A 12,128-nucleotide genomic window follows, 5' to 3' on the forward strand; every position below is an offset into this window, starting at 1 on the left:
ATACCCCGTTCGCACACAATCCACGACTCACTTCGATCTCGATTTACCCACAATCTGGATTGTGACTGTCGCCAGTGGAACGTCGTGCTGTTCGCACAGGTAACTCGCTTGAGAAGAACCCGGCTATTACACGCGATGATAAAATTGACATAACTACGCGGTAAGTCACGAACACCAACAAACAAAATGAAAGTTTTGGTTAGAAATAAATACTTTTTCTTGCCGTATATCTAATAATAGACAGATGTCATCGTCTATCCAGATGTCTTTTTTATTTTTCTGTCGATAGCCGGACACGTGTTCAGCAGCCATCTTGTATTTTTTCGCGCGCGTGGGATTGTGGGATCTCTCTTATGACTGAATCTAGTTTCAAGAACTCTCTCCAGTCGATCGCGATTTAGCCTCGTTTCAGTCGAGATTGAAACGGTCGAGAGCGTTCGCACCACGGAACTCTCTCCGACTTAAGCCACAATCTAGATCGAAATGCTCGGTGCGAACGGGGTATAAGGCACACATGAAAACTGGATGCATCAACCATAGAGATGCGGACTCTTTACCTACCACATGGCAATCCTTTTACAAAAATTAATGATATTAAGAGACTTTATTTATTTTATGTTTATTAAGGGACATTTTCGGCTTAATCTATATTACAGTAGAGCATTGTTTATATGAAAGCCACTCAACCGAAATGTCGGTTATCTGAAAGCATTCTAGTCGGCAAATTTAAATTTCTGCTAGTGCTGTGGTTCTGCAACCTTTGGCTATGTCTTGAGCTACTCCAATATTTTTTTGTTGATGTGCATGTGTTTTAGCTGGCAGCACTGGCACATTTGTGTGATGTTTTTCTGAGGATTATGTGTCAAGCTGAATCGAACATTTTTGATACTAGATTAACTTCTAAAGTATAATTTTTTTAGTTTTTATATTTTTCAATATATTTATTTTGTTTGTACAAAATAAAGAAATAATTTTTAACGATACAATAGCCACGATTATTATTTTAAAAAGTTTACATTAGGCTTAACATAGACAAAAATTCAACGCGAAGCGACATGCAATGTAGAAAAATTTCAACATGGGCTAGGTTAATATATTTTTTTGTACATAATCGATTAACCAAAAAATAAGTTATCCGAACAACCTCAGTCCCCAATTAATTCAGATAAATGACACTCTACTGTATTTTCTATTTAGTTTTTCTAAGTTTATTTAATAAACTATATGTTAATAAATGTTAATTATTATTTGATGTATAAAAGTAGAAATGAAGCAATATAATTAAAAATACTTTTTTTTGTTCAGGATGCACGTTTCTTGGACACACAAAGTTTAGGAGTTTACCTCTCCTAACTTTGTGTGTCCAACACAAAGTTAGGAGAGGTAATCTCCTAAACTTTGTNCCCCCTATAACACTGTTGATTATTCCGTTTTATATAAATTCCATGTTGTACGAGTCATTTAGATTTTACAAATATGTGTACTGGGCTGTGAACAGCTGACGTATTTGTAAAATCTAAGTGACTCGTACACCATGGAATTCATATAAAACGAAATTATCAATAGTATTATAGGGGGTCGACTGTATTTATATTTTTAATTTCATATTTACGTTCTTTTTTGTGTTCAATTTTATTCTATGATATGTTAACTAAAGATCGTTAAGAAATGATTGAAAACTTTTTTATTTTATTAATTTTTATTTGCTGGATTATTAAAGGTGTTTTATTCATGGAATACTGGACAGTATTAAATGAATATTAGTTAACTTGTCAATATCTAGTTGTAAAATCAATACAAATTGTGTCCGAAATATCAGTTTAACCTTAGATACTGTATTTAATCTAAGACCAGCAATTAAGCCTCCAGGAGAAACATTTACATGGACCTCAGGAATGATGGAAAGAAGTTGTGGAATGAATCCCAGGCCCAAGAAATTTTACCCCATCATCTCCACTCTCTCATCAGTCTTGACCATAAGACACTTGTTAAAAATTCCTGCATAAGATGTTCCTGCATGAGATGTTACAAAGTATCAATTCCATGAAGCAAATTTTACCTGCTTAAAACAATCACATCGGTGACCAATAGTGCTTTCCTCAGAAAATGCAAAAATCTTGTAATAAGACTACAGGATTTCAAACAGGGTGAATAAAATATGACCCCCATACACTAACATCCATATGTACAGAAAAAAAAACCTCAAATCTTTTCCATATCTCAACATTTCAAGGTGTCCAGAGTCCTTAAATGTAAAAATTTGGGCAAGTCACTTTTCTCCCTGTTATATATAAAGCCAGGAAAGTAAACAAAAGTTATCAAATACAAATTTATATATTGACTGTCATTACTTAGAGGAGTCTTTAACTTTGGAATAAAAAAGTTTCTACATTCTATCTTTATTAGAAATCTATTTATTGAAGCTTTTATTCTGAGGTCAAGTGATGACATCAGAATTACTGAGCCTATTTTAATAATAAGTCTGACCTTGGTCGGAGTTGAATGGTAAGGCAAAGTCGGAGTCAGTAGATTTTTAAACGACTCCACAGCCCTGCTTTTTGCACTGATGTGAGTGATGGACAAAAGTATTGGCACACAGCCACTTCTTAAATTTTCTTGTATAAATTTAAATTTAATAGTAAAAATCTTTTAGCTCTGTGAAATTTTCACATAATAATTAGATGTTATTCATCACATACTAACACTAAATAAAATTATTATTTATGTATTTTTGACTTTGAAAACTTAGAAAAGTAGAGGAGAGGAGGGTATTATGGAATACCATTTACATTTCTAAAAATAACTGGTTTTTGAATAAAAATCCCAAAATCATCATGAGTACATACTATAACTAATTGTAATGAACTGTCGCTTATAAAGAAACAAGTAAACTGGCAAAACCATATTTGGGACAAGACTATGTCTCGGTGACGGAATCACTTTGATGCTCAAGGCAGATCACGTTCTCATTCTCCTATCTTCTTTGATATCACTGCTTTTGGGCGCAATCGTTCAAACTTCACCAGCCACGATGCATCTTCAATGAAATTAACCTATCTAATTTCAAAATTTCTCTCCGTTGCATATCGGCCCGGGTTGAATTTTTGTTGATACGTAACAAAAAGTTCCTGTTTTTGAAAAAAATAATCGTGGCTATTGTATCATCCAAAATTATTTTTTTATTTTGCACAAACAATATACAGTTTAACCCGATTATAATGTCATTGAATGTAATGACAATCCTAATATAACGTCAAATTTTTATTGGTCCTACAATTTTACTATACTAGATAATGTTAAAAAAACCCACTTGTAACGACATAAAACTGTTTTAACGTCATATTTGAAGCACTCCCAAATTTACAAAATTAAATCACAAATTTTATTTAACATAGAAGAAACTACGTGTTCGATCCTAAGGTCAGAATTCACTTCTTAGAATGACTGTTGGTGGTACTCTCCCCTACTTGACTTCGGTGGGGTGAGGTGGCCGTTTTTGCCTGTTTGTAGAAGAGGGTCGCCATTTTGTATTTTATTTTGATTCGGTTCTCGGTCCTCCGACTACCTATGAGTCTAAATTTTTTATGCATAAATGATTTGGGCACTTAACACTCTGTGCCAAATATCAACTCTCAACATGTACTCCTTCATACCTCTATGCTGGTAAGAACATTGGGCAGTACGATTTTATAAACAAGACATAGTCTTGTCAAAAATACTATTTATTTTTGTTGTTATAAAAAAAATTTATTTAAAAAAGTCACAAATGGATGTTATTATGAAATAGTCAGGTAATATGGAATAGGCAGTTTAAACCATTGAAAAACTAATTAGACTTCATAAAACATAGTTATTTTTAACTATAAAAACCATATTTTTAAGATCATATGCATGTCATTCCTGCTTCAAGTCTATTTACAAAAGTCACAGATATAATTTTCTTTCTCTGCTTCGGTACAATCAAAGTGAGACCACAGAGAACAGCTGAAGCATTGAATCCAAATTTCCCCTCATTGATCTTCAAAGAATTTCCTATTATAGAAGATACATTCAGCATCTTCGTTTTCCAGTTCTTTAGTTGATGGCATGAAATCCATTACAGACGATACATCAGAATGGAGCGATTCATCACTGCTAACACTGGAGTCATCTCTAGTAGATTTAGGTGTAGAAGGTTGGTCTAAGTTTAATTTCTTAACAGGTGGTCTTTGAATGTTCAGTTTCTTTTGTTGTTTTGAAGCTTCTGGTTCTTTCTTTTTGACCTTTTCTTTCAGTTTATCCATTTATCATAGTATTCCATAATACCCAACACACCATCTTGGAAAAAGAACCTTTAAACTGATGGACAAAACATTGTAGCTAAAAAACAACCACAGTATAACAAACTACAATTCTTTTAGCATACATTATGCTTAACATCAATGTTCAAGTCATGTGTACTAGTAGGTTAAAATGTTTGAAAACTTACCTGCAAAAACTCTTGAAAATCACAAAATACACTTTGTTCTGTAGCATGTGGTATGACAACAAGTGGTCAACTCTCACTGCACTGCATCGTGGGAGTCTTTCTTGAGTAGTTCATGGTATTCCCACATAATAGCAGCAACAAAGACCCGAAACCTCAGTATTCCATATTTCCCGACTATTCCATAATACCTCCTCTCCTCTATATTTACATACATAATTTGAACGGACAAAAGTATCGACACAGTGATGATATTTAAGCAAATTACTTTTATCCATGCCGTTTTTTATGCCTAGTATGGTGGATATACGAAATCCAATGCTTTTTTATTGACCTTATCAGGTATGAAAACTATTGTTATTTCAATCTAGTTGTTATTACCAAAATAAATAGCAGAGGTACTGAGACAACAATAGAAGAAAGAAAAATCATCTCACATTTGTGTAATCTTAGGAAATCATATTCAGAAATTAAGAAAATAGTTAAAAAGAGGTTTACTGTAAGAAATGCAATTAAGCATTTTAAATCAACTCACAGCTTAATTAAAAGATAAACCAAGATGCAGTCACTCAGGGAAGCACTCACAGAGAAGAGAGAAATGTCTGTTCAGTCAAGAAAAAGCCAAAAATATCTTCAACTAAAGTTGCAACGATGCCAAAGGAAGATTTCAACAAGGTGGTTCATCCGAAAAACTGTCCATCGAATCCTTCATCATGCTGGTTACAGAGCGAGAGTAGTCAGAAGAAAGCCATATATAAGTAAAATGTATCAAAATAAGATTTTGAACTTAGATAATTTCAAAGACTTCTCTTTGAAAAATGGGAAAAAATTCCCTCTGAAATCACTCAAAAATTAGTGCACTCAATTATCTTCAACTGTGNGAAGATTTCAACAAGTTGAGTTTATCCGAAAACTGTCCTCCATCGTGCTGGTTAGAGCGAGAGTAACCAGAAGAAAGCCATATATAAGTAAAATGTATCAAAATAAGATTTTGAACTTAGATAATTTCAAAGACTTCTCTTTGAAAAATGGGAAAAAATTCCCTCTGAAATCACTCAAAAATTAGTGCACTCAATTATCTTCAACTGTGCCAATACGTTTGTCTGTGGTTTGATAAATAGGAAACTTCATTACGAATTTCGTACATGGAACGAGATGAACTTAAATTAAGACATAGTAAATTACAGTTGTCCCTTGATAATCCGACAGGTATGGGACCAAAGGTGTGTCAGATTACCAAAAGTGTCCGGATTACCGAAAATGATTACATATTTCGCATTGTTTTGCTAGCAGTAATTTACAATATTCTCTACTCCAACTGTACGAACAGAACTGCTCACATAAAACACACGAAATGTGTGTCATCGAGTAAGAATTGGATGGGGAGATTCACATCGCGACATGCTTCTGTGCAAGCAGACACTTAAAGGAGACGGGTACCTTGACGGGAGGTGCGTCGGACTACTGAGCATGTCGGATTAAAAAACGTCGGACTATAGAGGGACAACTGTATTTTTAATTTCTTCTGTTTTACCTTCGCATGTAAGTGAGGACCATATTTCAAATTTGTTATACAAACACGTGGTAAATATCTCAACAACTCCAACCCTTTCTCGATCGCCATTTTTGAAAGCGACCTCTGTTCTTTTTTTTTATAACATTATAAACTATGTTTTTAACTTATGAAGAAAAAAAATTTTACAATTATTATTATGCTTTTGTCCACTTTGGATATTTTTGTAAACTAGACTTGTTATATTGAGGGAAGAGAATCACATAATTTCAAACAAAAGCCTCTTTAATGTAACTTGGAGTAAGTAACATTAAAGAGGCTTTTGTTTGAAATTATGTGATTCTCTTCCCTCAGTGTAACAAGTCCTAGTTCACAAGAACATTCAAAGTGGACAAAAGCATAATATAAGTAATTATGGACAAGAAGCACTTATCAAAATTTTACAACTTTTTTTAGCAACAATTTTTAATGTTTTCATATTTGAGTTATGGAAATTTTAGTAATTTTCAATACTAAAGCAAAATTCTAAATCCTTTAAAAAATGAGTTGTCTTTTATTTGAATTCAAAATATAATGCAAATAATACAATAGTAAGAATTTAACCTATGATAATGTACAATAATTCCCATTAAGAATATCCCATTCAAAATAATTTTCTATGTAACATGTTGAAATTATTTAGTCCTGTAATTATTTTCACATTATACTATATCTATCTAGCATTCATGTGCATTTTCAATCTTATAATTATAGCAGATTTATTACTTGTATTTACAAAACTTTGCAATTTGACATAATAAAATTAATAAATCCTTTTCATATATTTTCTCAATTAGTAAATTTAAACTATCTAATTCCTTTGAAAAATGTTCTTGAACAAATTGTTATACAGCAGGCTATGCTAGAATGAATAAGCAGTTTTTTTAATCTAAAAAATCAAAATGTTACAATAAATGTGACTGACATAGCATGCACATGTGCATACCATGTCAAGATTTTCCCACTTTCATTAGAGTATTAGTCACTGTCTCTATTATAATTTGTAAAGTTGAAATATCTGTTTATTTGTATCTTTCTTTATCCATAAAAATATATTTTTTAATTCTCTGTGTTAAACCATGCCCTCCTTTATATTATATTTTGACACACTATGACGTTTTCATACTAGACTTTTTCACATCCACTTTATTTTCTTATGTACTTTACAGTCTTTAAACTAATTGTTCCAAGCGCCAATATGCATTTCGGGCTGGTTCCCCTCATCTGTTGGTTGATACACATTCTCCACAATGATTTTTATTGTATTGTTGCCATACATAAAACCAAAACACCACTGTGTACTGTAAACCAGTTAAAAATTCCTAAACTTCTGTATTTTTATCTAAATAACTAATTGCAGAGTTCCATTTTCTACATTGGATACAGTACCTACAATATTAGGGTAGATCATAAAATAAGTAGAGAAAAAAAAATTGCAGATTGATAAAATCAACTTTAACCCATTCTTGACGGCCAGTGTATAAATACACCGTTGTGTACACTGCAATTTTTAATGTTAATGTTTAATTAAACATTAAAAATACTTAAAACTGAAAAAAACGAAAGAAATGCATTAATTTTCAAGAAAAAGCTTCAAACTTTATTTTCCATTTAATAAAAATCAATTCTAATTATATTAAATATTGCAAAGAAGTTTGCTCTTATTTTTAACTTACTTTTACTCCTTAAAGGTGATAAATCATCATCTGAATAATTTGTTCTGTTTTGATTTGGACGAGGAAGGCTCTGGTCACTATCTGTATCAAATCTTTGTTTTCTTTGCAAATTTTCAGAATTTTGTTGAATTTCTGTAGGTCTTGGAGGAGATAAGTCACTGTCTGAATCTAATCGTTTACGTGGCACATTTTCTACATTAAAGTAAATAATAATAATGTAAATTTTCATTTTCATATATATTTCAAATAAAAATTTAAAAATTAAATTTACATTTTAATAAAACTTAAATTCAAACAACTTACTATGTGCTACTTCTGGTGATGAACTTTTTCTGGAATGTTTTTTGTGTTTCTTTTTATGTCTTTTCTGAGAACTTCTACTGATGTCTGAATCTGATCTTTCAGAGTGTTTCTTTTGTAATTTCTCTAAATGCTTTTTACTTGACTGATTTCTCGAAAGAGACAGATCACTGTCTGAATCTGATCTTTCAGACCGTTTCTTTCGTGATTTTTCTGAATGCTTTTTACTAGAACGATTTCTTGAAAGAGACACATCATGGTCTGAATCTGATTTTTCAGACTGTTTTCTTCGTGACTTCTCTAAATGCTTTTTACTTGACCGATTTCTTGAAAGAGACAGATCACTGTCTGAATCTGATTTTTCAGACTGTTTTCTTTGTAACTTCTCTAAATGCTTTTTACTTGACCGATTTCTTGAAAGAGACAGATCACTGTCTGAATCTGATTTTTNAAAAATTATGTTATTTTTTATTGTTTTGTAACTGTGCATAATAAGACCGATGTAACAAACTTATTAAATTTTTTTTTAATTTTTGCTCTTTTCGCCCAACGTATATTAAGAGGGCCTTTTTCTATATCCAACATGAGTTCGATCAAGTCTACGATGGCCAATGGAGCGACCGATGGTGAGAGATGGGATCCGACATATTCAGGACAGATTGCCGATGAAAAATTATTAAAATGCTGCTCTTCTAAATTCGATCTAGTATTCCTCAGAGCGTTAGGATGACGCCTTAAACGCCTCAATCATACAACCGTAATAAATTTTAATTGTTAAAAATTAAAACACTGTAGTACACAAATTATAAAACTTTCAGATAACATCATAAAATTGTTATATAATGTATTAAAATTTTAGTTATATAAATATGATAATATAATATTTTATATTATATTCTCAAGACAATGAGTTTCTTTTGTAAATTAATAAATAACGGAATCAAGGAGCAAGAAAGTAAGATACATCATTTTACATGATTATTTCTATCAAGATTTGTTTATTAATCTCGAAATTTGTTTTTCGATAATAAAGTAGCCCCTCGTTATATCTCGCTTGTCGGGATACAAAGAAAAGCGAGATATCCGTCGGCGCGATATAACCGAGTACTGTACTAAAAATTCTGGGCTTTTACTAAACAAATTATACATGCTATGGAATCTATCCTCGATTCTTTCATCAGCAAGTGTTTCTGATATAAAATAAGCTTAGTTTTGCAATACTGAAGTTTTTCGTGGTTATATCATATTAAATGACATAGTCCGCTAGCTCCACTGAGATATATACACATGTAAGCACACTCTTCCACTAATATAGCTTTTTTAAAAAATTCTTTTTGCCCTGTGGGCACTAAGAGGGCTTCTTTTAGCAAGCCCATTATGGGCTTGGCCAGACCCCCAATGGGGTGACCGAATGGTGAGAAACGGGACCCGACATATCAGGACGGACCTGCCCCCCGGCCATCTATAAGATGAGAGTAGAACATGCTATCTGCTATGCCTGTGGTATTTGGTGGAAAGATTCTGCCAACGTCAAACAGTGCAGAACGCTGCTAACGATTCAGAGACCCTCCACCCTGTGGGTAACGAAACCGTACAAAACTGTGTCTACGGAGGCGGCCCTAGTCTTGGCCGGGCTGCAGCCGTTGCCTCTGGGAGTTAGCCAAGAGGCAGCCTTCTACAGAACAATGGTGGAAGGTATAGAGGTTAAGCATTGTAATCAGTACCCGGTCAGACTTAGACGTCAGACAGATGTATTGAGTCCATCCTACCCATAGGTTAGGACTGGACTGGAATGTCAGTAAACCGACAGGCAGCGGTGTTAAGATATTATATACACCGATGGCTCTAAAGATGGTAACTTAGTAGGTGCTGCGTACTGCGTCTTTTTTGATGGAGTACAAGTGTACTGTCAGTCAGTCAGATTGAACGAGGAGGCGTCCGTGTTCCAGGTGGAACTAGTGGCCCTGGAGGGGCGACCCAGTGGATCCTACAACATCCGGGTCCAGAGCTGGTCACGGTTTACTCTGACAGGTACTATAGGGACGAGTTGGTACAGGAGATCAGAGGTAGGGTACTGAGGGCGAGGCACACACGCGTTGCCCTGAGGTTGGTCCGAGGCCACATCGGGATCCCGGGCAACGAGTGCGCCGACCAACTGGCCAAGGCGGGGCTCATTTGTAACGAGGATGGTCGAACCCTCGACTACATACATAAAAGGTACTCTACTGCAATGATTAATGACATACTGACAAGAGCACTGGACTCAAAGTACAGTAGGTAGATCAACCTATGCCTTCATGCCTGAAGTTGGTTGTACTCCAGTGTGTTGTGATTGGCTTACGACGCAAATACTGATCGGACACGGGAGGTTTCCCCACTTCAAGTCCAAGTTTGGACAAGGAGACGGTAGCTGCTCCTGATAGGTGCCCTCGCGGCGACGCGAGGCACTACGTACTTGACTGTCCGCTTACTGAGGATTTCTGCCGAGGAGCTAACCAAGTCGACTGTTCTAAGCCTTCTGAACAAGTACTCCGAACGCTAGCAGCTAGTAAAGGAAACTTAAAGAAATAAAGGAATTGATGGGAAAAGTAATAGGTCTCTTCGACCTATAAGCTCAGTGGACGCACTGGGCAGGGTCCCTTTTCTAGGGGAGGAGACCTCGCTGACCGTTACTAAGAGTTGGTCTCTCATTAGTAGAGAACTCAATGTGGAGTACAGACGGCATCAAAAACGTATGACCATGTAAGAAGGTTGGACTTGAGAGAGAGTAAGGCAAGGAAGGCGTTGAAGGTTGGTGGTCCCTATTGGGTTACACCAGAACCGGAGCCAAAGCCAGAATCAGAGCCCGAGCATTTTTCTCAGGTTCGACTTAAAAGAGTCCAGGATACCCAGTAGCTTCTGGGTATAAGACCAAGTCTATGATTAAGACATAGTCTCTTTGTACTCTGTAGTGCCACTTGGCGGAGCAGAAGCAAATTACTTTGTTATATGAGGACTCGCCCCAAAGAATTCCTTGGAATTCTGGGGGATCAGGGATCGAATCCGGACGGGTCAAATAATCTCCAGAAATTTTTCGGGAGTGGTCCATTCGGATATCTCGGGACCTGTCCCTCACCACCCGGCCGCCCCATTGTGGGCCTGGCCGAACCCATAATGGGCTTGCTAAAAGAAGCCCTCTTAGTGTCCACAGAATGGAAAGAGTTAACAAAGAAAAAAGTAACCGGTTGGGACATCTCTAGCGTGAGTGTACGATGTGATACGGAAGGGTATGGAGTCATACAGGTGCCGTATGGTGTCCTGCAGCATTTCAGTTTACAGTAGCTGCAAGAGATCCTCTAGTTCGGCTAAACTTCTAGGCTGTCCAACTTAGCGTCCCAGGTGATTTCAAACATGTTCAATTGGTGACAAATCGGGGAATCGGGCAAGCCAGGAAAATGTGGCATTGTGACAGAAAGTCTTGTGACACCTTTGCTGTGCGTGGTCGAGCATTGTCCTGTTGAAAAATGGCTCTTGGGAGTCTTCCATGAGATGCAAAACAACACAGCCCAGCAGATGTCACTAACATACCGCTGGGCTATCATGATCCCTTGGATCACTACTAGAGGTGACCGACTGTCGTATGTGATGGCACACCAGCTCTGGGGAGGTGTGTCGCTTCAAAGTGTAGGCAGGATTGAGGCGTTCACCGCGCAGCCTCCATACATGAACACGACCATTGTCAGTGCCCAAATTGAATTTGGATTCGTCGATGTAGACGACCCGGTTCTATTCCGCTATGATCCACACCACTCCAAACGGAGGTGACGGTGGGGTAGATGTCAATGGCAGCATACGTAATAGCCGCCGCAATACCAAATGTTTCTTACCCAGGCGTCTCGAAATAGTACGACAGACAGAGGCCGATAATGATGGCGGACAAAGATACGGTCGTCTCTATGCGGGCTAGTGGTCTGCCGAGGGCCTCCTAAACCTGGGCGCCATGTGTGCGAGCTCTCTCTCGTCCACTAATCCCAACACTTCCATACAGTGTTGTCAGAATGGCTTAGGTGACAGGCTATTCGGCAAGATGGCCATCTGACTTCTTTCAACCCGATGATCCTTCCCTTCTCAAACTCGGTTAGTTGTTCATATGGTC

At 36.2% G+C, this 12,128-nt stretch overlaps 2 protein-coding genes across 3 annotated transcripts in view; both read right to left on the minus strand.

The window, feature by feature from the left end:
• Positions 1-6,103, minus strand: part of LOC111614084 (39S ribosomal protein L15, mitochondrial-like) — a 58,261-nt gene extending 52,158 nt beyond the window's left edge. For both annotated transcript variants that reach the window (XM_023355474.1, XM_023355465.1), the window contains exon 1: positions 6,000-6,103. In XM_023355474.1, coding sequence (XP_023211242.1) covers positions 6,000-6,089 — 90 coding nt within the window. In that variant the 5' untranslated portion in view covers positions 6,090-6,103. The remainder of the gene's footprint in view (positions 1-5,999) is intronic.
• A 371-nt stretch (positions 6,104-6,474) lies between these two features.
• Positions 6,475-8,483, minus strand: LOC111613574 (pre-mRNA-processing factor 40 homolog A-like). The gene is made up of 3 exons (XM_023354929.1): positions 7,997-8,483; positions 7,677-7,885; positions 6,475-6,510 (listed from the first exon to the last, which is right to left on the minus strand). The coding sequence occupies exons 1-3, from the start codon at positions 8,481-8,483 to the stop codon at positions 6,475-6,477; spliced, it is 732 nt and encodes a 243-aa protein (XP_023210697.1).
• Positions 8,484-12,128: the final 3,645 nt, after the last annotated feature.

The sequence above is a fragment of the Centruroides sculpturatus genome, unplaced genomic scaffold (genome assembly GCF_000671375.1).
Source record: "Centruroides sculpturatus isolate CEXI.00-Female unplaced genomic scaffold, Cexi_2.0 scaffold2, whole genome shotgun sequence".
In the NCBI taxonomy this organism is placed as follows: domain Eukaryota; kingdom Metazoa; phylum Arthropoda; class Arachnida; order Scorpiones; family Buthidae; genus Centruroides; species Centruroides sculpturatus.